Source organism: Candoia aspera, chromosome 1 (genome assembly GCF_035149785.1).
Source record: "Candoia aspera isolate rCanAsp1 chromosome 1, rCanAsp1.hap2, whole genome shotgun sequence".
In the NCBI taxonomy this organism is placed as follows: domain Eukaryota; kingdom Metazoa; phylum Chordata; class Lepidosauria; order Squamata; family Boidae; genus Candoia; species Candoia aspera.
The window spans coordinates 86,241,150-86,265,264 of record NC_086153.1 but is presented as its reverse complement, the minus strand read 5'-3'; the positions used below and the strand labels follow the sequence as shown (position 1 = coordinate 86,265,264).

General features: G+C 37.6%; 1 protein-coding gene across 1 annotated transcript in view; it reads left to right on the top strand.

Annotated features, from left to right (window-relative positions):
* UST (uronyl 2-sulfotransferase) overlaps positions 1-24,115 on the top strand; it is a 110,989-nt gene that overhangs the window by 32,927 nt on the left and 53,947 nt on the right. The window contains exons 2-4 of the mRNA XM_063308869.1: positions 8,984-9,027; positions 15,624-15,779; positions 22,893-22,972. Coding sequence (XP_063164939.1) covers positions 8,984-9,027; positions 15,624-15,779; positions 22,893-22,972 — 280 coding nt within the window. The remainder of the gene's footprint in view (positions 1-8,983; positions 9,028-15,623; positions 15,780-22,892; positions 22,973-24,115) is intronic.

Sequence of the window (24,115 nt, the reverse complement as noted above, 5' to 3'; positions counted from 1 at the left end):
GCTGCTGCTTAACACCAGGCCAGTCAACAATAAAGCCCACCTCATGTGTGATTTGATCACTGAGGAGGGGGCAGACCTGGCGTGTATCACCAAGACCTGGCTGGGCCCCAAAGGGGGGGTGCTCCTTTCAGAAATGTGCCTGGCCAAGTTTATGGTATGGCACCAGTCGAGACACCAGGGCAGGGGAGGAGGGGTGGCAGTTGTCATCTGAGAGTCTCTAGTGGCCTTCAGGGGCGCTGCTCCACAAGTGGCCGGTTGTGAGACCCTGTTTTTCAAGTTGGGTTCCTGAGAACAGTTGGGAATGTTGCTACTGTACCAGCCTCCCTGCTGCGTAGCAACCTCCCTGCCAGCTTCCACAGCTGCTGGAGGCCATCTCGGGGTTGGCAGAGGAGTTCCCCAGAGTTATGGTTCTGGAGGACTTAAATCTGCTGTCCCTGGGGCATGCCTTGGAAGCATCTCGGGAGTTCATGGCCACCATGGCAGCTGTGGGCCTGTCCCAGATCATTTGGGATCCGACTCGAGACAGTGGCCTCACCCTGGACTTGGTTTTCTTGTCGGAGCAGTGGCAATGTGATCTGAGGGGAGAGTTGCACTGTCCCCATTGTCATGGTCAGATCACACCCTGGTGACCTTGAGATTCTCATATGCCACCCCCCTCTGCAGGGAGGCTGGACCCATTTGATCGGTCCACCCCCAGCGACTGATAGACCTGGTAGGGTTTCATAGGGAGCTGGGAGTTATTCCTGAGGATCTGTTGCATGGTCCAGCAGTGGCCCTGGCTGCAGCCTGGAATAGGGAGGTGGCTGGGGCCTTTCACCGGATCATGCTTGTATGACCTCTCTTGCCCCATCGAACCTGGCACTCCCCATGGTTTACAGAGGAGCTGAGGGTTCTGAAGAGGGTTAAGAGATGTCTAGAGCGCCGCTGGAGGAAGACAAAGACCGAATCCAACCGAACACTGGTTAGAGCTGCTATTAAGGCCTACCTGCTGGCGATAAGACAGCGAAGCACCAATACTTCTCCACCCTTATCGCGTCCACAGAATGCCACCTGATGGCCCTGTTTAAAATCACTCGATCCCTTTTGGGGAAGGTGGGCCCATCGACCCACCTACAGGGCCGTGCAGAGGAGTTTTCTGAGCATCTGCAGGATAAAATCACTTGGATTCATTCCAAATTAGACTCCCAAGTGTGAGGCATGGTCCATGGAGATACCAAGGGAGCATTCTTTCCTAGTTATCTGGGAACAGTTTGATCCTGTTGGACCTGAGGAAGTGAACAGGATCCTCTGGACAGTGAATGCCACCACTTGTCATCTAGACCCATGTCCCTTCTGGCTGGTGCAAGCAGCTCGGGAGGTGACATGTTGCTGGGTCCAGGCAATGGTTAATACATCCTTGCAGGAGGAGGTGTTTCCAACTGCCTTTAAGGAGGCGCTAGTACACCCCTCCTCAAGAAACCATCACTGGACCCTACTGTACTGGATAATTTTTGTAGAGTCTCCCACCTCCCCTTTTTGGGGAAAGTGATTGAGAAAGTGGTGGCATTGCAGCTCCAGAGGGTTCTGGATGAAACGGATTATCGGATGAAATGGATTGAGCTATCATCAATATGCTGATGATACTCAGTTGTACATCTCCATACCAGATGAGGTAAGTGATGCTGTGACTGCCCTCGCTCGGTGCCTGGGGGCTGTAGGGGCCTGGATGGGGAACAACAGGCTTCAGCTGAACCCTGGTAAGACAGAGTGGCTGTGGGTTAATGGCTCTTCTGTATCTGGGACATTGTCATCTTTGGTTCTGGATGGGGCTGCACTGCCCCAGACAGACCCGGTGTGTAACCTGGGGGTCCTCCTGGACTCACGGCTCCTGCTTGAAGAGCAGGTGGCAGCTATGGCCAGAAGGGCCTTTGCACAGCTCCATGTTGTGTACCAGTTATGCCCTTTCATGGATCGGGAAGTCCTTTGAATGGTCACTCATGCTCTTGTTATCTCCCATATAGACTATTGCAATGCTCTCTACATGGGGCTACCCTTGAAGAGTATCTGGAAGCTACAGCTGGTCCAGAATGCAGCTGCGCAGGTTATTTTTGGTGCCCCTAGAAGGGCACATATAACACCTTTACTGCACAAGCTGCATTGGGTACCAGTCTGCTTCCAGGTCCAATTCAAGTTTTTGGTTATCACCTTAAAAGCCCTACATGGCATGGGGCCAGGCTACCTGAGGGACTGCCTTTTCCCCGTTACATTGGCCCGTCCCAGACAATCATGCAGAGAGGGCATGTTACAGACCCCATCTGTAAAAGAATTCCATCTGGCGGGGTCCAGGAGGGTGGGCCTTCTCTGCAGTAGCTCCCGCCCTCTGGAACATCTTACCCCCAGAGGTGAGGTTAGCCCCTTCGCTCCTGGCAGAATCTGAAGACCTGGCTCTGCCACCTGGCTTGGGGTGGGGGATGTCATGTTTGGGGATGGCTAGTGCCCTAGAGTGCTCGGCGCATACAAGGATTGACTTAGATCATTTCCCATTTGGATTCTATTTTTATTTATAATTATTGCTGACTTGTAATTGTACTTTTAGATATTGTATTTTTATGTTGTATTTTTATTTTATTGATTATTTTGCTGTAAACCACCCAGAGTCTCTCTGGTGGGAGGAGATGGGCAGTGACAAATTTGGTTGATTGATTGATTGATTGGTTGGTTGATTAATAAATAAATAAATAAATGGTTGAATACTGGTTAATTTTTCTCCTGGTAATAAAGTAAATAAGTGGTCTGAGATACGTTTTGGGGGCACAAAGAAATCCAGTCTTGTTAGTCATGCTAGTTGGCAAAGGAGTGGCAGTTTCCTGGTGATAATACATTGTTAACAATACTGTACGGGGTGGTTAATTATTGGGTGAGAATGTGGAATATCCCAAATAAAGTAGTATTTCCTGAGCAGTTCCCAAATAAATAATGGCTTGTAAACCATGCATATATCATACTATATATTATCTAGAAAAGGTCCTAAATCTTATCTAAAATGTTGGGTATATTAATTTGCTAAAGTCGCATCATAGGTTTTTAAAGATGCTAAGCAGTCATATTGTTAATTAACTGAACATTGGCACAGGTAGACATCTGTTTGGTAAGACTTAAAATTGAGTTTTTAAAAAAGGCTTCTATTATAATTGTCAGCTGCAGAAAATTAAGAGCTGAATTCAAGGGAATCACAAACATTTGGCAAACGGAGTGTATAAAAAAGCATCTTAGAGATGTCTTTGATGTGAAGCTTATTTAATCCATTTATACATTCTCTGACATTTATGGAACCAGAATCAGGAATCTGTAAGAAATAAAATGAAGACTGTAAGTAATGCTTTCCATAAAAAGTTTAGAACTCTGTAGAGGTGAAAATAAGCTAGGAAATCAAGGAATCCTTCTAAAATAAAAATATGCTCTTGTCTATTGCAGCTTATGGTTTTTCTCATTTCAGGAGTGAGTGACAAAAGTCATATTTGATGATTTTTTACTCCTGTTGCTACTTAATTATTTTTCTGGAATTTTAAATGGAAATAATATTTTTAGCTCAAATGCAACATTTCTCCAAATATATCAGTTTTTTTGGGGGGGGGCGTTTTGGCTCAACTGCTAATTTAGAAAAGAATCTTCACTGGCAGATTGTGTTGGAATTTGGTTGTGTAACCTTGATCTAGCAGCAGTTTCTGCATAAAAAGTCTTCTGTATGAGGAATTATTTTTTTCTTTATTTACCTTCTTAGCAATAAAGACTTCCACAAATTTAAAGAAAGCAAAAGTGTTACTTCTCACCCAGAAAACAATATTGAAGTATGGAATAGTTGAAGACAATGTAAAGTGAAGAAATAAAAGTGTCAGGAAGGCAGACAGCAGTCACCAAAATAGAGGCAAGATGAGATTGAATCCATTTAGAAGCTCCGATTTTTAATCCCGGGTGTAAATGACTTTCCCCACTGCATTTTCCTAAAACACGTTCAGTGTATTCATTGTCTGAGGACTGTATGAAGATATGGTATGAAGTGTATGAAGATACGGTAGGAACTAAAGCAAGTAATAAATAAAAGAGAGACAATAAAAGCAATTATAAAACGCAGTTCACTAGGTAGATTTTTTTTGTAATGGGAAGTGGGCCTGTGGGTTGTCAGTGCAGTTAGGCCAACACACGTATTCGTTTTCTCCACCCAGTGTGCAAAGATGGGGAAGCTTAAATTTTTCTTGCCTGTGTGCTAAACCACAGGTAGTCCTCACTGAATGACCATTCATTTAGTGAGGGTTCAGACTTACAACGGTGCTGAAAAAACCGACTTACAACTGGTGCTCACACTTATGACTGTTGCAGCATACCCGCAGTCATGTGATCACGATTTGGGCGCTTGGCAATTGGTTCGCATTTATGATCATCACAGCATCCCGTGGTCATGTAATTGCCATTTTTGACCTTACTGGCCAGCTTCTGGCAAGCAAAATCAGTGGGGAACCGTGTGATTCACTTATCAACTATGTAGTTCGCTTAATGACTGGTGATTTGCATAATGACTGCTGCAAAAAAGGTCGTAAAATTGGGTCAGATTCACTTAATGACTGCTTTGCTTAACAACCAAAATGCTGGTCTCGATTGTGGTCGTTAAGCAAGGACTACCTGTGTACTTGTCTTCCCCAGCTGACTGGTTCTGACAAGACCAGGAGGGAAAGTTGTACATTGGGCAGACATAGTACTCTGTTGTTATATTCTTACTTTTGAATTGCATACCACGCAGGTTGCTCCTCATTTATATAGCAGACTGTATAGGATGTTAATATAATTGGAAATACATTTTTTCATTTTTTATTTTTACTCTCTTGGTATTAACATTTTCTCAGGTTGCTGTTTTACTATTCTTGAGTGTTGCAAATGCTTGGTTAAAATATAACTATGCAGCTGTAGTATCATGCTTTTAAGCTTCTAAATATAGCTTAATATCAAAGATAGAAGGCCAAGGAACTTGAAATTCATCTCTTTTTTACTTTGTTGCGTATCCTCTTACCTTATGAATGTATTATTTGATATATTTAAACAAGATAAACTCACAACTGAGCAGTTTTTTTTAAAAAAAATGAATAATATATCTGTATATTAATGTAATATGAGTTAATGCATCCTCTGTCAGTCCCTATTCTTCTAAAACATAACTGATTACCTCTTGCTCCCTGTGTTCTGGAAGGAGATACAATCTAGGAACTCCCTGTGTTCTTAGAACCTGTGGCTAGAAGACATCATGAATTTCTATTATTGGGAGGTATAAATAATAATACAGAGATTGAGCCCTCTATCAGGCTTCCAAAAAAGTAGTGTGCATCTCATAAGGAGCACCTTTGTGTGTACAATGTATGGAAAGGGTATGTGCACATTTCAGTTCTGGATTATTGATTGTTGGGGTATGCTGAGTATACTTCAGGGTCTAATAACTTGCATTCTTCTTTATTTTTTTGACAAGAGATTTATACTACAGTAATCTTTATTTGAATAGATAAAACAAAGCTCAAAGAGCCAAGTATACCCAGCTTATATTCTTTAAAGTCTGCATATAGTAATAAGTAGTTATGTTAGTACATGATTTACATAACCAATAATGTATTTCTTTAGACTGAAGAAAGATTTTTTTGTTTTAACATCAAATAAATAATACTTGTCACAAAATAAAAGAATGCTAGGAACATTCTTTTCAAATCAGTAGCTTTCTGTTGAGTGTCTTAATTACAGAGAGGATCATTCAGACAGGCTTCTCATTGTTAAGAAAAACTGGTGTGTGCTAACAGCTGAATATTAGGGTAAATTAGGCATTTGCTAGTGATGGAAAGAGAAGCTTTCAACAGAAATCTAGCCTGGCTATTAAGAGTTCTTGTATTTATTTATCTGGTCATTTAGGGCCATAAATTAAAACTATACTCCTTTTCAAAATGTATTTAAGGTATTATATAACATTTTTATATATCATTTAGAAACGCAGAACTAAAAACTCATATTGCATACTTCAGTTTTTAATTGATCTGTCTTCATAATTAACTGAAACATTATCTTGTGATAAAGCTGTTAATAAAGATAAGTGAATCATTTAAATTTAGTCCCAGAAATAAACTGGCCTTCATTTGTTCAGAATAAATGTTTGATCTACTTGATACAGACTCTATTACATTTGCTCTTTCCCATGGATGAAGACATTGCAGCTAGCAAGGGTTCTAAAGAATGAGAAAAGCTCTACAGGATTGTTCTTTGACTAAATTATGCTATCATTGTTCTTCAGTGACCATGAAAAATGGGGTTAAGCGATAATTCCAGTGATCCTAGGTAACTTCTCCTATAGTTTCTGTGTTGTCTAAACATTGCATAAAATTTAGATTATATAATAGAAAATTTCATTATACCAATAGAAGAGAATATACAGTATGTAGCTCAAGGTTGAACTGTGGAGTCCTTGGTGCTCTCTGAGCTTGGTTATTTGCTTGGAGACGTTTCGTTACCTGACTAGGTAACATCATCAGTGGGGGTGGTGTTTGCTTCCTGTTTCTGTACAGTAGCTTGCCCTGCCAGTATGGGTGGGAGTGTGGTTTTCTCCTTGGAAGGTCCTTGATTGGAGTACTGTTTTCTGCTTGATTGTTTGTCTAGTGCTAGGCTGCTGGAGGGGTTATTTTCTGGTCTTTTTATTTCCTTGTTAGCTTTCTTAGTTTCTCTTTTGAATGGCGTGTGGTTTATCTCTACGTGTCTATTGATGGCTGGTTTGTCTGAATGTCAAGCTTCCAGGAATTCCCTAGTGTTGGTTTAGGATGCTCACAGTTTCCCAGTTGAAACTGTGGTGGAGTCTGTCCATGTGTTGTGAGATTAAGGAGTTCTCATCGTGTCTTCTGACTGCCAGTTGGTGTTTGTGGAAGTGCTCTGCTAGTCTTCTGCCTGTCTGTCCTACATAGTGACTGTTACACTGTATGCTGTAGATGGCTCCTGTTTTTCATTCTTGGGCTACTGGACCTTTTGGTTTACTGAAGATGTTTTGGAGGGCTTTAGTTGGTTTGTGTGCTACTGTTATGGAATGTGTCTCTGAAGGGGGGGTGATGTGGGGGATTTCAGTGGTGCCGCTGGTTCTCAGGAAGGAGGGAGCACATTCCAAGGAGATGGAGGAGAGAAGCAGAGGCACAGTCCGGGGGGCAATGGTGGGAAAACGAAGAGGTTCAGGGTAGCCCCGCCCTAGAGTCTCCCAGGTTATTTCTCCTGAGGTTAGGTAGAGTGACTTTAGTCTGGCAAGATTCTGTCTATACAGTGTGAGCAAATAAAGAGCTGGAGTTTGAATGGACTGACTCTTCGTTGTTCCTGGGCTGAGCCTGATAGCTACGGTGATGCCGTGTCGTTGTCATAGTCTGTTGGTGGTTTCTGAGATGTTTCTGATGTATGGTGGTGGTATCCTTTTCATAGCTTGTGTTGGTTGTGCTGTAGTGGGTTGAGTGGTCAGGCACTTTTTGATAAAGTTGCGTGAGTATCCATTTTGTTGAAAGGTATTGTGTAGGTGGCCCATTTCCTTTTTCTGGTGTTCTGGATTGCTACAGTGTGTTTCTGCACCATAACACAATGTCATCCAGTGAGCTCTGTGATTGAGAATGTTATTTGAGCTATGATGATAAAAAAAAATGATCCTATTTAAAATATTGTGATGATCCCAGACTGCTTTAATCTATATATTTGTAAAAATAGAATTTATAACAGTTTTAATAGCTATATTGCATGACAGTTGCAAACCTTATGTTATATGCACATTAAATAAGCTCTTTAAATTAAGTCAGTACAGTTTGTTTAGATGCAGCTTTGGAATACTGGGATCCAAGGGTTTGGGTTTTTTTCCTTCCCTGGACTGAGAAAAGTTGCTCACATGAATAATTGAAATTCTAAAAATATTAGTCACACTAGAACTCACTATAAAATATGGAAAAGAATGAACTGCTATTACTTTGAAAAAAAGTAATGATCTAAGAAAAAAAAGTAGTAGAACAAAAAGTTCAGCTGGAAATGTAAAAACCATATAGAATGAATTAAATACCAATGATTTAATCAATAGCAAAGTTTTTTTTTAAATGGGATTGCAATATAGAACATAATCTTAGCCATGAAAACCTTTTCTATCCTAGTGTTTGAAATCAAATGTACACTGGAGAAATGTAAAAGCAAAGTAGAAGGCAGGAGGTCTTCTAGATTTTTCTTAGACACATGCAAAATGTTTCACTTCTGAAACATTTCTAGCACAAAACCGCCTATTCTGACCACATCAAAAATGTTCCAACACTGTTTGAATCTCACTGGAAATCTTCTGATCTGCTGGAGGTCAGACTGCTTCAGGTGAAATTGGAACAGACTGTCTTGATCTCAAAACAAGGCATTTGGAGCTCAAAACATTTTAAGCTTGAAATATTATGGACGGTCTCTCCTAGGAACTTGCATGAAGAAGAGAGTGTTTTGCAACCAACAGTTGACTTCTAAGCAAACTAAAGATTGATTACAACTTACCAATCTTAGGCCTATGAAAATAATTCAGAAGAGGTGTTTCACAATGGTGTTAGTGTGGAGCCAAGAATCTCTCCTTCAAGTGTTAAAATAGCTATGGTTCTCCCCACTCTCCATCTGCACTTTTGTGTGTACAGAGGTTCCAGTGGAAGTAGTTCTTGTGGGAATGATACCAGTGATTGTCCATGCCTGCACAGAAAACCAGGGAAAGCCTCTGAAAGAACCACACAAGCTTTCTAAAGGACATCGTTACTTTAATGCTCAAAGGAGAGTTAGACTTCCTTCTTATGCTTTACTCAGTCATAATGAATACTTTTTAAAAAAAGCATTAGACACTGTATTCATATAAAACTTTATTAAGTATAGTAATTAGTTATGTTTGTAGCTTGCTTAATTTTGTTATATTAAAGTATTTAATGCTCAACCTATTTTTCTTTGTTCCTAGGAAATTCCACTTACTTAGATGATCATGGGCCACCCCCTCGTAAGGTGAGATGCTTTGTACTTTATGTTACATTCAACCATATTCTGTTCCTACTGTTCCACTCTCTTGCCACTGTAGTTACATATGCTTTATCACAGTAAGTAACGGCATTGTTTCTTTCCCATCAGAAAGGCAGAGCACAAACAATTGTTCTAGCATGGTATGGGGGGTATTTGGAGTTGGGAGTTTTCGCATTAACAAATATATTTGGGAATTTACAAACAATTTTGAAAATGGGCTTTGAGGTTGCCATAATCCCTTTCCCTTCTATTTTTATGTCATGTCCCCCGTTGCAATGTATACATACATCACAACGAGGAACATGCCTTTCCAGGGAAGGGGAGGAAGGAGGAAGGAATCAGTGATAATCTTATAAGCACTGAGAGTCAAATGCAAATAAAGGACAAAGGAGACATACCTTTGCCCTGACCTGAAAAGCCATCATCCTATCTCCCTGACATCTCTGCATTACCACGGGGGACACACCTGCTCCAGACACAGGAAGAGGACAGAGCCAATCAGCGCTAATCCCCCTGATCGCCCATCGAGACTCCGGAATCTCCCCCTGATCTCCCATCAAGACTCCGGATCAGGGCTCTGGGACAATAGGGGGTAGGGAAGGATCAGGTCCGCACCGCGGGTATTTACCGGCTACCTCGCACGCCATGTGCTCATTCCCGTCTTTTTCCGTGGGTGCATTCTATTCCTAATAAACCAGAAATCCTTAGCCCTGACTAAGTGAATCTGCGTCTCTTTGGGAATAAGGCAACCATCACATTTTACTTTTTAGAAATTATCAAGAACGGGAAGAATAGAATATATTTCCCATAAATGGGGGATTTACCTTTAATTAACTTCCCCACTTTTGGTATTCCCTCCCAGAATGAAGAACTTAACTAGTTGCATTTATGATTACTTTTAGGTGGATAGACAAAATGTTTGTATTCCTCTTGACTTTTAATATTTGATTTGCTACAGGCATTCTACTTCGTTCAGCACACCTCACAGTGGTGTCTTCCAAATGTTTTGGACTTCAGCTTTCTCCTTTCTTGTTTGTTGGCCTTCCTGGTTGGTGCTGATTGCAGTTTTAGTCCATCTGAATCACATTATCTTGATTTTACTTATATTATTTAATTCTATCATTTTTTATTTGGCATTATGATGCTGGAGATTCTTGTTAGGACAAAAATGCAGTATAAAAATATATGCATACGGTTATTTTCATACAATGGCCAGCAGTGATCAACTAGTTTAAAAATAGTTTGAGTGCAGTTAAATCAATTGGGCTTTATGCCAGCCTTAGTGTTATCTATTTCTGCTTTATTTTTAAAGGGTTGATGATGCATACACCAAGAAGTTTTTTGAATAACTGTATTATTTGTCTGTCCTTAAAGTACTTAGTAATTTGAAAAGAGACCATTTATTTTCAATTTAATAACTGCTGTGACATCTTTGCAATAAAAATCGGACAAATGTGACTATTCAATCTTAACTAGCACGATTATTTATGTCTGCTCTACTGCTCAGTTTGTTTGTGCCAATAGAGGAAATCCCATAAATCAAAGAACAATAATTAAAATCTTACATGAGTTCTAAATAGTAATAACATATAAAAGCTTCCATTGTTAATCTCATTTTATATTCTTTTTCTCAGTTTGTAACAGTGTAAAAAGCAAGTTAAGTTTCTCTTTTAGACTATCTCAACTCCAGATAACTACACAACTGTGTAGTTTTCTTGGCACCAATAAGGAAGTGGTTAGGGATTTTGGAGGCTAGTGGAAACCAAGGAAATGTGCACCTTTCTGATCTCAGAATAGCTGCTTATGTGCTAAAACCTGGTTATTCAAAATATCTAGTGTGGCCATTACCCTGTGATTTTCGTTATTTTTAAAATTTTGGAAAACCATACCCACGAAGTCAAGATAAGAATGTGTTAATAAATGTAGAATAAGCTAGCAGATCAGTTAAAGAAATTTTGCTTCTTGTTACCTCCTTTATGGTAAAGAAGTTGGGATAGACTATAGAGAATTTTTAATACTATTTCTTGATCAGAAAAGATCCATTGTCCTTAATTATGTTTACCTTCCTCATTTTTTCCATTTAATTATAACTTACATTACAGTCCTGAACATACATATACTTCTGTTTTATTTTATGAATTGCTGTCCTTTATTTTCCCTCTGCTGATTTCATAGGTTTTGATTATATGTATACATGGTATGGGTCGGTCGGTCGGTCGGTCGGTCTAAGGGGATAGGATCTATAGAGAGGCTCTGCAGCCTAGACTCAGTATCCAGATCTTACTCTTTCTGGATGTATATGCATTTGCCATTGGGATATAGAAGTATGGTAAATGCAGATTGGGCATCTCTGGTTGAGATAAGCATTACATGCAATATTGATTTTGTTTTGTTTTAAGTAAGAAATAATGGAATCTTCTTTGTTTTATATTACCAAAATAGGTACTCTGCATACCAAAATAGGAATGCTATTTTGTGTGATTTACAACTACTAAACCTTAGACTTAACCAGGAACTCAAGCACTCTGGAGAAGGAAAGGCTCTTTTTCCAGAGATTTCCTTTTCAATCCCTTGGTCTATGCAAAAAGTCTAAATCCACTCCGGATTCCAATTCAATACATGTATTAAAGAATCCAGCAGAGAAGAATAAAAAAATGTTATAGTTTAAAGTAAAACAAAACATATTTTATTACTAAATAAACTTAGCAGATTTGGCTGCCTACATTTATGAGAATCTTACTTATAGAGTCATTCCCTGTGAAACCCCAGCTGGGGGTGGCATTGACTTGCTACCAGCCTTTTGAAGGCAAAGCATGTTCATCCAGTTGGGTTTTCTAGGGGAGTGCAAGTAGAGTTGCGAGGTGTGAGGAACATTTAGTCTTTTTGGTATTTAGCGTAATGGAATGTCTGAGGATAGTAATTTCCAATAATATTTTCTTATTCTTATAAATAAAGTTGCCAGCAGCTTCTAATCTTTAAGCAAGATTCAACTTAGTCTGCAAAGTGTGCTGTTCCTGAGCTTTCTCTTCTGCTGTTCCCGTGAGCAGAGACTATGAGAATCCACTTGCATAATTGTTTCCTGTTATTGAATGAGGCTTTTAATACAACAAAAACAAACCTAATATTAGCTCCTTTTGATCTATTTTTGAAGTTCTGTTTACCCAGCTCCCTTTTCCAAACTATTTCATTTATTTGGTCAGCTCAGGATATGGTCAGTTGAGGCTTTAAATTCAATGTAATTTAAATGCTCGACTTTTAATTCACTTTTGAAACTTAAAAGTGAGTTGGGTTCTCTTTTCCAGATAGCTCAAATGGCTCATATCCTCTTAATTACTATTCATTATCCACACTCTTGAGTAAAAATAATCATTTCCTTGGAAATGATAATGGAGTTAAATCTCTGTTGTATAAATTTTCATTTACTGGACTCTGGGGCAGCCCAGTAATTGATTTGGGTATCTTTATTTTAAAATGGGAGCCTTTCCCACCCTCCCAGTTCAATTGATTAGGGTGAATTAGCCAGGAATATAAAAGGAGGCAAGCTTGTGAGGAAATCTGCATCCTTGAGCACAAGGGAGTTTCATATGATAAAGCATTTTTATTGCAACGGTAAAGTCTTTTGGGGAAGCAGTTAAATAGATGGGCCAGTAAAGATCTGTACAAGTTAAGAAATGGGTGAAGAAGCCAAGACTAGACTGGTTGCCAAGGCAATGTGCTCAGTGAAGTGTATTTCTGATTGTTAATGAACCTGCTTGACCTCAAGTAGCTGCCTTAGATAATTGAGAGACAGAACTTAGTACAGGGTGGAGAAACGTAACAATGGGGCCAATTACCCTGATCTCCTCTATGGATTGTTTCAATATTTGAAATGATCAGTTGAATCAATACTTCACATTCAAAGCAGGAAAACGTAATAGTTAATTTAGAATCTCAAGAGTTATTTCAGTATTTTGGTTTTTTCACATACTTCACTGGGCTGTTGACCAATGGACAAAAAAAAAGTACATTGATGTAAGATAAAGTGAGAAGAAAGTGGGCTCAAATGAACATTCTTCTGGGACCTTGCAGGTTATACAAAAGCTCTGGAGAGAGTATTTTGTAGATGAGGCTTTTGAAGATCTCTTCCCAGCTGACAGCTTCTCCTCTCTCCTGTCAAGGAAAATGAGGATAGACTCTAGAGGATGGTAATCTCTGATAACTGTAAATGTTGGAAGTCAAACTTCTATTATGCTCTCTACAACACAATCTCCATCACTCTCCATTCTTGCTTCACTGTTAAACATAAGCAAAAGCTATGTGTAGCTCAAAAATTAATTTGTCTTCACAGTTTGCCCTATGTGGTGTTTTATGTTGCATTTTATTGTATATGTTTTTATTCAAATTGTATTTTTTTTCAATGTGTTTTATTGTAAACTGCCCAGGGAACTTCAGCTGTTGGGTGGTTTCAATAAATAAATAAATGACATCTTATTTCACTTTGCAGAAATATCCCATACAACTGATTTTTGTATGGCTGAAGTACAGGTAGTCTTCACTTAACAACCACAATTGGGACCAGCAACTCCATCATTAGGTACCACAGTCATTACGTGAAACATGTGGCTACACCAGACTTGACAGTTCCACTGCAGTTGTTAAGTGAATCACCCACAGTTATTAAGCGAGACATCACATGACCATGACTTGTGATTTTACTGCCAGTTTCTCCATTGACTTTGCTTGTCAGAAGCTGGCTATGAAGCTCACAAATGGTGATCATGTGACTGTGGGACATTGCAACAGTTATAAATGCCTGCTGGTTGCGAAGCTCTCAAATGGCGATCACGTGGCCACAGGGACACTGCAGTGGCCACAGGGACACTGCAGGACAGGTCATAAAGTTATTTTTTCAGTGCTGTCATAACTTCAAACAGTCATTAAACAGGGCAGGCATTAACCGAGGACTGCCATAATGTTGAAAACTTTATTAAGCTATTATTTTTGTTGTTGTTTTACTACTTCTCCAACTAACTGAAATGTTGAACCTCTCGGTTGAAGAAAGCAAAGAAATAAATTCCACAAACTGCATTTAGATATTTAGCATTGCCAGAATGGAAAATTTCCAACAAAACCAGATTAGATTAATGGTCTTATTTTATTGTCCATGTATTCTTGTCTTTCAGACTTTACATAACACTTCAACTCCATATATCATTCACAATTTTGCAGAAATTTTTCTATTTTGGTAGAACTAATTTTTATAGTATATATCTTGTTTGCTGGAAATCATTGAGATAAATCATAGTGCGTGTGTATAGCTATCAGAGCACTTTAAAATATGCAAGATATTATACATGAATAAGTAATATCCATGAATAAATAATATTTCCTGTGGCTATTCTCAAAGATGAAAATCAGATATAGTCATGTGACTTGGCATCAGGCAGTGGACAAAAATGAGCTAAAATAATTCAAAATATTAACAAGTAAATTGAAGAGTAAATGAACACTATGATTCCCAAAGGCAAGCTTTCTGTGGGGAAAAAAAACGTATTAACTTCTCCATATTCTCTGTAGAGAAACTGCATTAATGTGATTTTAAAGTGATAAGCAAATATAGAAAAGCTGCTTTAGTGAATAAGCACAACAGATGGTTTCACAGAACAAAAACATGTTGTACCTCTCTAGCTTTATTAAGGTTAACATATTCATGTATATTTGCGGTTAATGTTTAGTGATTAAGAGCTGAATATGTGTATGAATCCATTACAACTTTTGTGCTTGAAAATATGTAAACAGATCTGAAACCTTATTCAACAAGTCATTAGTTAATAATGCAACCATCTAGAAAAGAAATGCATGTGTTTTCTGAGTCCATATATTTGAGGTTCTGGTCCACTTTTTCCAAGACATGTCTTATATGCCTTTTTAGAATTCCTCTGTGAAAACAGGACAGTAGTTCTTTTATTGGACTGGCATTCGTTCACTAATTCATTATAGTCAAGACATAATTAGTATTCTATCTCACCAAAGATTATTCATTCTTTTCTTTGGATAACTTCCTAGAAAGGGATATAATCCTGAATGGTATGTGACATTTTAAGACTTAGGTTCACAAGAAATAAAGCATAAATATACTGTATATCTAGTATTCTGTCTGTAAATTACAAAGACAGGATATGAAGATAGAGTTCTCCGTTAATTGAAAAGTGCAGTCAGTCTAAGTAATGGAAATTGAATTTTATCTTTAGCACACTGAAGGAGAAAAGAATTTAAGAGTCTGATAGGAACTTAATATTAAATCATTGTGGCATAAATAATCTGTGCACTACAGCCTTCCTTCAGAATAATTTTGCTAGTATTATGATACCGCAAGACATGTCCCATCTTTGATATAATAATCCAACAGTGCTATTATTCTGGAAGTAAAAAAAGAAATGTCTTCTGTTTTTTGAAATAGTTCCAACTTTTGGATTTTGGATTTCTTTTGCATCTAAAATACACATTTTTAAAATTTTCATCTCAAGTGAAAACAAAATTATTTTTTGCTTTTAAATATTTCCAAATAGGAAGGCTAACATCTTTTTATCTTTTCTGTCTAGGTACTTCCATTCCCTAGCCAGGTGGTATACAATAGGGTTGGAAAATGTGGGAGCCGGACTGTGGTTTTGCTGTTAAGAATTCTGTCTGAGAGACATGGGTTCAATTTAGTTACATCGGATATTCATAATAAAACCAGGCTTACCAAGAATGAACAGGCAAGTTATCTGCTTACTTTTTCCCATTTTATATTGGAAAGTTCATAGCAATTATGAGTTTTTAAAATACATAGCACTGATGTCTGTTAGCTCTGTGTGTGTATGTGTGTGGAGAGAGAGAGAGAAATACTCATTCTCTTTAACACTATAAATTAGGACTGAGCTGGGAATTTGGGTGAAGAAGGTGAATTACTTTGTTGGTACTGAATTTATGCCCTGCCATTAGGCAACTTGGTGGAGATTGGCTGCATGAATGGAATGATATGAACGAGTGGAATCCAGTAGTGCTTCAAAGACTTTTTGTTAGCATCATAGGTGCAGCTTTTCACGTACAACCAAACCAACTTGTTTTCAGAGAGTGGACTCTCCAAAGCACATTTTGAGAGTAGGATAAGGAACTGCTGGTGGAAGGAAAATCATTTGTGTTCTGTCAAAGGAAATTGCTTTTGCTGATGGAATATACAGTTGGACGCTATGCTAAATCTCCATTATCCAGGAAATACTGTCTTGAATAGGCTTTCTTTAATCACACATTAATAACATGCTGTATGTATGGCCAACCAGTCTGGGAGGCATGGTCTTCACATTTATTGCCATTTCCTTCACTGGGGTTTAGTTATGTAGCAGTGTAATGTCATTGTTTTCTGGAATTTGCTCAGATCATTCTCTGAAAACATTTCTAACCAAATTAAAAATAGCACAAAGCACTGGATTGTTATAATTGCTTTGCCAAACAGGTGTGAGAAAAGGCAAACATTCCTAGATGTTGATGGTTATTTTTCTGGGAAAAAATGTCCGCCCCTATCCTCAAAGCATTTTTTGCTGAAAATCAAAATGGCTAAATATTCAGTGCAACCCTAAAATGAACCATGGAAATTTTCAGTTCAGCATATTTGTGCTTTTTTTTTGGGATCAAAGTTAAAAGCAAGCCTCAGGTTATAAGGATCAGTGGAATCCTGCATCTAATAGACACTAGAAAATGATTTATGATAAGGCCTTGAAGTTTAGAACCTGTAAGTTTAAACGATGTATCAAAGAAATTAAAACATTAATTGGGCCTTTGGGACAAATAGGTGCATGGATGAGAGGAAATGTTGGGGAAGAGTGATGCAGGGAGTAGAATTTGGAAAAGAAGTAGAAGTTTGAATTGGCAAGCTGGCATATTGCACATTAAAAAGAGGTTTCCTGTCTGTGAATATGAAAATTTTATTTATTTGTGAGTGTGTAGGTGTATGAGTGTTTATTATTATCGTCACCAGCCCAAATCAATTTATTGCAGGATTAAGGCCCCTTGTGATCTACCACTCTGGTCCAGTATGGGTTGGTAGATAAATGTTTTTCAGCTTCCCATTCTAGGGTGGAAAAGAGTAACCACCCCAGAATCACTCAGCCAGCTTCTGTGCTTAAAGGAGGACTAGAACCTGGGTCTTTCCACTCCTGGTCAAGGACCTTAAACACTATACCACACTAGTTCTCATATGTGTGTGTGTGGAGAAGACTTATAAATTGTTACTGGATAATTAGTTATGAATCTTTTCTTTCTATCAGAAGAAAGGTTGAGTATGTTTCTAGCAGCCTACATTATCAGCACTTTATAAGCAGAAGGCTATGTTGAGTATCAGTATTTTATATGATTCAGAGCTATAGCTAATGAGAATATATTCAGGCTGTTTGGTGTTTGCCTATAATGCTGACACCATAATGGCTAGTGTCTGTTGAAGTTTGTGGAGTGAAAGGCAGTATTCTTGTTGGTGAATCTGGGATTCACAATACACAGAGCTAACAATAAGCAGAGGAACCTAAAGAGGCAAGTAGGCTGAGGTCATAAGCGCGTAAGAGATGATTGGGGAATTGTCGTGTTTGGATAATAACTCAAAAGCATTCCAGAGAGCCCACAGCATTGCTGTACCAGCAGCAGCACATTGCATAGAAAGGACAAATTGAGTTAACACAGTTTTAAAGACTCAGATTTTTAATGGAATTCCATTTTTAAAAATGTAAAACTCAATTAAATTTAGGGAGTTGACTCATGCCCATGTACATATTAGGTTACTCCTAAATACCTCCAAAATGCTGTTTAAGAAATAGAAAATAAATAGAAACAGCTTTAAAAAAGAAATGTGCTCCTCTTCCTCACTGCCCACAGATAGCTTTTACAATTGTGCTCACGTCTCCAGTTAGTAAGGGATTCCACCTGTCTCCACCACATAGACACACACAGACACACATAGCAAAGGATGAACTGAATCTGGATTGACCGATTAGCAGGAACAACCAGGACCACATACATAAATCAGGCAGATTGTGCCTCCTACATGGTCTTCCTACTTTGATAGGAAATGAGAAGTCAGCAGATAAGATGCTGGAAGAAAACAGCGGCTTGGGTGCAGCTGCCAGTTAGAACTTCTGTGAAATCTAGAACATGGATATTCATTCCTGCACAGTGAGGACAGAGAAATAACTTTCTCCAGCAGAGATAGATGTGTCTCTGGAGATTGATGCAAGAGGAGAAGGGAGATGGGATTCTACAAGCAGGTGACATTGGTTCACCTATCTGAAGAACAGCAGGCATCTGACGTGATAGCAAAGAATTCTAGAAGTATATTTTACAGTAATGGTGTTTATTTTAAATCAGTCAGAATGAAAGGAATCATAACTAAGAATGTGCAGTGGTTAAATTACCCAACTCTAACACTTTAAGGTTAAAATAAATAAAACATATATCCATTTTACCCATCATTTTGCAATTATTTTCAGAGAAATACATTTCAGTGGTATGTTATTTCTGAGATGCATGTTGATTTTTAAAATAACATAATACTATGTATAATATTATTGCAAACATTGGCAAAATAATGTAAAAGGAACACAGAGTTTCTAAATAAATCTGAAGTAAAGCTCTTTCTAGTTTTCTTTTTCCTTTAAAGATATCAAAAGTTTTATTCCCAAGTAACAAAATTATATTTTATTTTAATTCAACTTTATTTTCAGTCATTGTATAAGTAGCCTTTGCCATTCTCCTCTGAGTCATTTCCTAATGCCACCAGGTGGAGTATTGCTGAAAATGCAGTCTGTTGTTTTACTGAACTTGTAATATATTAGATTTGAGTAGGAAGAATATGTTTAAAAAAACAGAAAGTAATAGTTCAAGTTTTATACAGTATTATGAAAAGAAACAACTTATCAGTATTAACAGTTTTATTGAATGCTTTGTTAATTTTTTTTTTAAAAAAGCATGAAAGTTGAATTCCCTTCAGGTTTCATATTATATACATACATTCTTACACACAGACATGTATGCCTGTCCCTTTTTGATTATAGTAAGCCAAAGAAATTATAAGGTATAACATAAAAAAGAGAAAAGAAATATTTTGTTGTTGTTAGTTGCCATCGAGTCGTTTACGACTCATGGCGACCCTATCTATAACAAAAGAAAATGCTGTTCGGTCTTGCGCCATGTGCCTGATTGTTTCAATGTTTGCATCCATTGTTGCGGTAATTGTATCAATCCATCGCATTGAAGGTCTTCCTCTTTTCCACTGGCCCTCAACTTTACCAAACATGATGTCGTTTTCAAGCAATCGGTCATTCCTGACGATGTGCCCAAAGTATGAGAGTCTAAGCCTAGTTATCTTCACCTCTAGGGAACATTCTGGTTGTATTTCTTCTCTTACTTACACCAACACCATTTTCTACACCTCTCATATCTTTCTATAATTTGAAACCATCCTTGTTTCCTTGTTATACTGCTTTGTACCTGGCCTTTTGTTCTCATCTCTTTGTTTCTGAAAATCTCATCAAGACCATCCAAACCACAGTTTTCTGGAACTTCCTTTCCTCTCAACTCATTCATTCTTGCTTTATATTTAGAAATACAAAACCATTCATTCATTATATTCAAACCATCTCAACATCCTTCTTTTTAATCATAACTCACAATTATATTATCTGCCATTCATATAGCATCTACTCATTCTTGGATCCATCTTATTCGCTGAGACTTCTTAAATGCCCATTCCCACTCCATTCAACTCTTATGTGTCTCCTCTCACTTCTGTATAACAAAGTTTTTATGCAACCATTTTTACTTCTTTCAACAAATATGCATTCCTCTCAGTAAACTCCACCTAACCATTACCTTTCTCCCAGCATTTGCACTTTTTAAATTATTCCATCAGTCTTCCCATTTTTCGTAAATATTCTACCAAAGTAAACAAATTCATATATTTTAGGGGGGGGTTGTTCATCTGTATTTTATGTTTTGCCATTTATGTCTAACTTGCAGATGTTCACTACATTTTCCCTGTCAAATGGAAAATATATCGGACATTAATTGTCAGATTTGTTGTTACCTATTACTACAAATAATTCAGGTTCTTACAGCATCATCTGCATATATTCAGATCCAACCAATGCACCTTTAACATCACCACAGGAATTTCTTAATATTTATCCATACATATATAAAACAACGAAAGAGATATCATATATCTTTGTCTTAATCTCTGTTCACCGTTGAACCATTTATTAAGCATTTTATCTCTTCTCATGCAAGTTGTACTCTTACTGCATTCAAGAACCAACCAGTCCCAAACTTCTGTCACTTTTATTTTTAATTCCATTCATTCCGCTGGAGGTTTCTTAGGAGCTATCACTTTTCTGCGTATACATAACTACAATACCTTTCTGTCATCCTCATTTTTTTTTTGCAGCAATCATTCTTTATAGCAATTTTTCCTCATCCATGGCTTCTTTCACTTCACAATTTCACCAGGCATCCTTTTTCATACTTCTCCTTAGCATAACTTGACACAGTTCCATGGCACTCTGTATCATAATTATTTTCATTCTACTTCAAGCAATTTCCACATCCTCTTTCCTTACACTTTTCATTCATTCTGTCTTTCATTATTTTTTCATACAGAACTTGTACTTTGTGTTTGTTTGTTTGTTTATTCACATTTCTATCACCGCCCATCTCCCCCTAAAAGGACCGTTCCTGCAGTCATTCTACTTCTCATTTTTCCCCCCATGTCTTTCTTCCATGCATTTCCCCCCCAAAGATCCACCCTTGGCACTACCAAAAAATGATCTGTCCCACATTCTGAATCTCTCATCACCCACATCAGACTAATTATTTCAGTCTTTTATCCTACGCAATCAAGTCAGTCATGCTCTTAAGTTTATATTCATTCCTTTGCCATGTGTATGAATGTATGCATAGACTTGTGTTTAACCATGTATTCAAAACATACATTTCTGTAAGCAGGTACTCAAAAAACTGTTAACCATTGTCATTCATTCTTGGCTTCTGAACAGACCAATGACTCTGTTGTGCTCTCTTGTCTCATTTCCACCCATTCATTCATATCCCTAATAATGTTTTCCCTCAACGCTGTTCACTGCACAATTGTTTCAACTCTGGTTCTTCTATTCTCACCATTCATTAGAGCATAACATTCAACTATTATTAACTTAATGATGCCAATTCATACCTTCTGACATACATCATAGCCCTTTCATTTATAATCAAACCTATACCTTCATTTCCCTAGTGGTATTCATCAGCATCACTGTTCAAGATCAGACCATCAGTCAGACCATCTTCCTTTAGTTCTATTACATCCTTTCCCTTTTTCTTAATTTCCCAGCATACATCATATGTATTTTTTCCTTACACATCTCTTGACCGGGTAGCAAAGAAATTTGAAATATAAACTTCGAAGGTAACAAAAGCTCTAATTAGATTTACTGTAAAGAAATGTGGATATTAGATAAAGAATGAAGATATTAGAGGAAAAAACTTCCAGGGACTGCAAGCTCTCTTTATAATGAAATCAAGGTGCTCATTCTTGCACTTTCTTGCACATTGTACCTTCACATGCAATAGGTTAGAAACCATCTCTCTTGGGCAGGAGGGATTGTTTCCACCTGTCTCTTGTTTTAGTAGTGGGTTTGTCTAATGGATTTGTGACTGCATGACAACTGGCTGTCACATTTAATCCATTAACTGATGTTCTTTATCAGGTAATCCTGTTACATTCCAAGTCAGTTTTGGTGTGTTTTGACCACTATGCCACAAGAATAACCAAAGCACAGTTCTGTCCCCAAGCATGCCCATGCTGTGGCCCACATCCCATGAACCTGGGATACTTGTCATGTACTGACACATGCTCATTATGTCACCTAACTAAACTTACCTTTATACAATTGTGCACAATTGTACAGTTCTGTAATATCCAGTTTAAGGGACATAATCAAGTGTGTTTTTTTAATTACCATTTGGAGATTTTATATAATAGATAGTATACAGATTATAGAATAAACTGACTAAAGCCTACATCTCTGGCAAGAAAGCCTAGAATTCCTTTGTAGACATCTAATTTTAACACTTTTGGATTGACGTAATACAGTATGTTCCAAAAGCTCTGAGGCTTTGGAAAACTAAGCAGAACACAGTTGCATAAATTACTTAAATTCAAGCCTTTCAAAAAAAAAAAAAAAGGCAGGGAAGAGTCCTAAAATTAGATTATCTTTTGAAAACAAAATCTCTATGGAAACTAAACACAAATAAGATTCTTGAAGGAATTGAATGAAATAATGGAGAACATCAATTGGTAATGTATTTATTTAGATCATAGTGCACTGATGAAAATTAGTGGAATATAAATACAGTTATTGTACATCAACTTGCACTATTTTTTCAGGAGAAATTAGCTCTGATTTAATTAAATTTAATGTGCTGTCTCTTTAAGTACATTAAATTTATGCACATACTGTTTTGTTTGTATGCTTTATGAACATATTGGGGTATCCAGGTAGCTGACTGTGATCTGTTTCTGCTGCTTCTGCTTACTAGTATGTGTGCCTTAATGCTTCAATGCTCAGTAAAATTGGCAATAGAAAAAGATGAAAGTTAATTTTTAAAATGGTAAATTTCAGGAAAATTGTTGAATAATTTTTATATGAAAAATGTTTCACGTTTTTCCCCATTACTCTTGTTGGGTAGTCTTGCTGCAGTCCAATGAGTCAGTGACCAAACGAAACAAAATATCTTCTCAGGGTTTCTATTTTGAGCAGTTTATCTTAATTTTTGTATCTTTTTGCTTTTAGATGGAATTGATTAAAAATATAAGCACTGCAGAGCAGCCTTATTTATTCACTAGACATGTTCATTTCCTCAATTTCTCAAGGTAAGGAAGTTCCTAATTTAGTTTTAATAGCATGCTATAATGCACAGACAGATGATTTATAGAATCTTTTTACTTTTAATGTTTGGCTACAGCGATGTGTGTATAAAAAAGCATATTCTCTGGGGAATGGATAACTGGTTTACCATGCCAGTCTGCCTGCTTCTTCGTTTGTTTTGATCACCCTGTTATTTATTTGGGGAATATATATATATTCCCCAAATAAATACGTACATACACATATGTACAGACACATACCCCATAACCGTGTTAAGATTCTACCATGAGGAAGTTGCCTTTCTGCCACAAAACAGAAAAGCCGTGATGCAGAAATTCTCCTGAACCACCCATGCTATCAAGGTTGAGGATTTTTTGACAGGAAAGAAGAAAGGTTTTACATCTTTGCATTACTGAGCAAAGCATTCAGAAAAAAATGTACATCTTTATTTTTATTAGTTTGTATGTACCATATGCTTTTTTCAGAGGTCACTTGAGTTTCTAAACTTTCCAACTGGAAACTCAGTATCATATTATGCAAAAAGGAATCTTCTACCAAAATTCCATTTGATTTTTAAAAATGTTCCTCTGCACATATATTTTGCTGTTGAAGAACGTTAGCTGTTAAAGTTTACCCTTGTAATCTAAAAACTCTTGGGATAGGACTTTTCAAGTTATAATCACATATGCTTTATGATCTAACATATTATAGAACTTAGAGGAATTACTTAAATTAGAAAAGCACTGTTAGGCCGAGGAATAATTTTAATTACAAAATGTTGGTTGAGAGAAATCGTAGAATAAGAGGTGTGCAGGCTGTTTCAATGCACATGAAAATCTGTGTAATGTCATGTTTCATTTGCAAAATGGTGCCTTTTCCAAAATTTCACATTAGAAACAGTTAGAAATGAAATGTTTTGCACACCTTTGTGCTAGAGTTATGCAAACTGATACTAAAAACAAAAAAAAATCTATACAGGTAGTCCTTGACCTATGGCCATTCAGTCAGCAACCATTCCAAGTTATGAAAGCCCTGAACAAATGGTGGTTACAACTGGTCCCCAGAGTTCTGGCTGTCCCAACACCCCTGTGGTCACGTGATCGCAATCTGGATGCTTGGCAACCTGTTCGCACTTACAACTGGTTGCC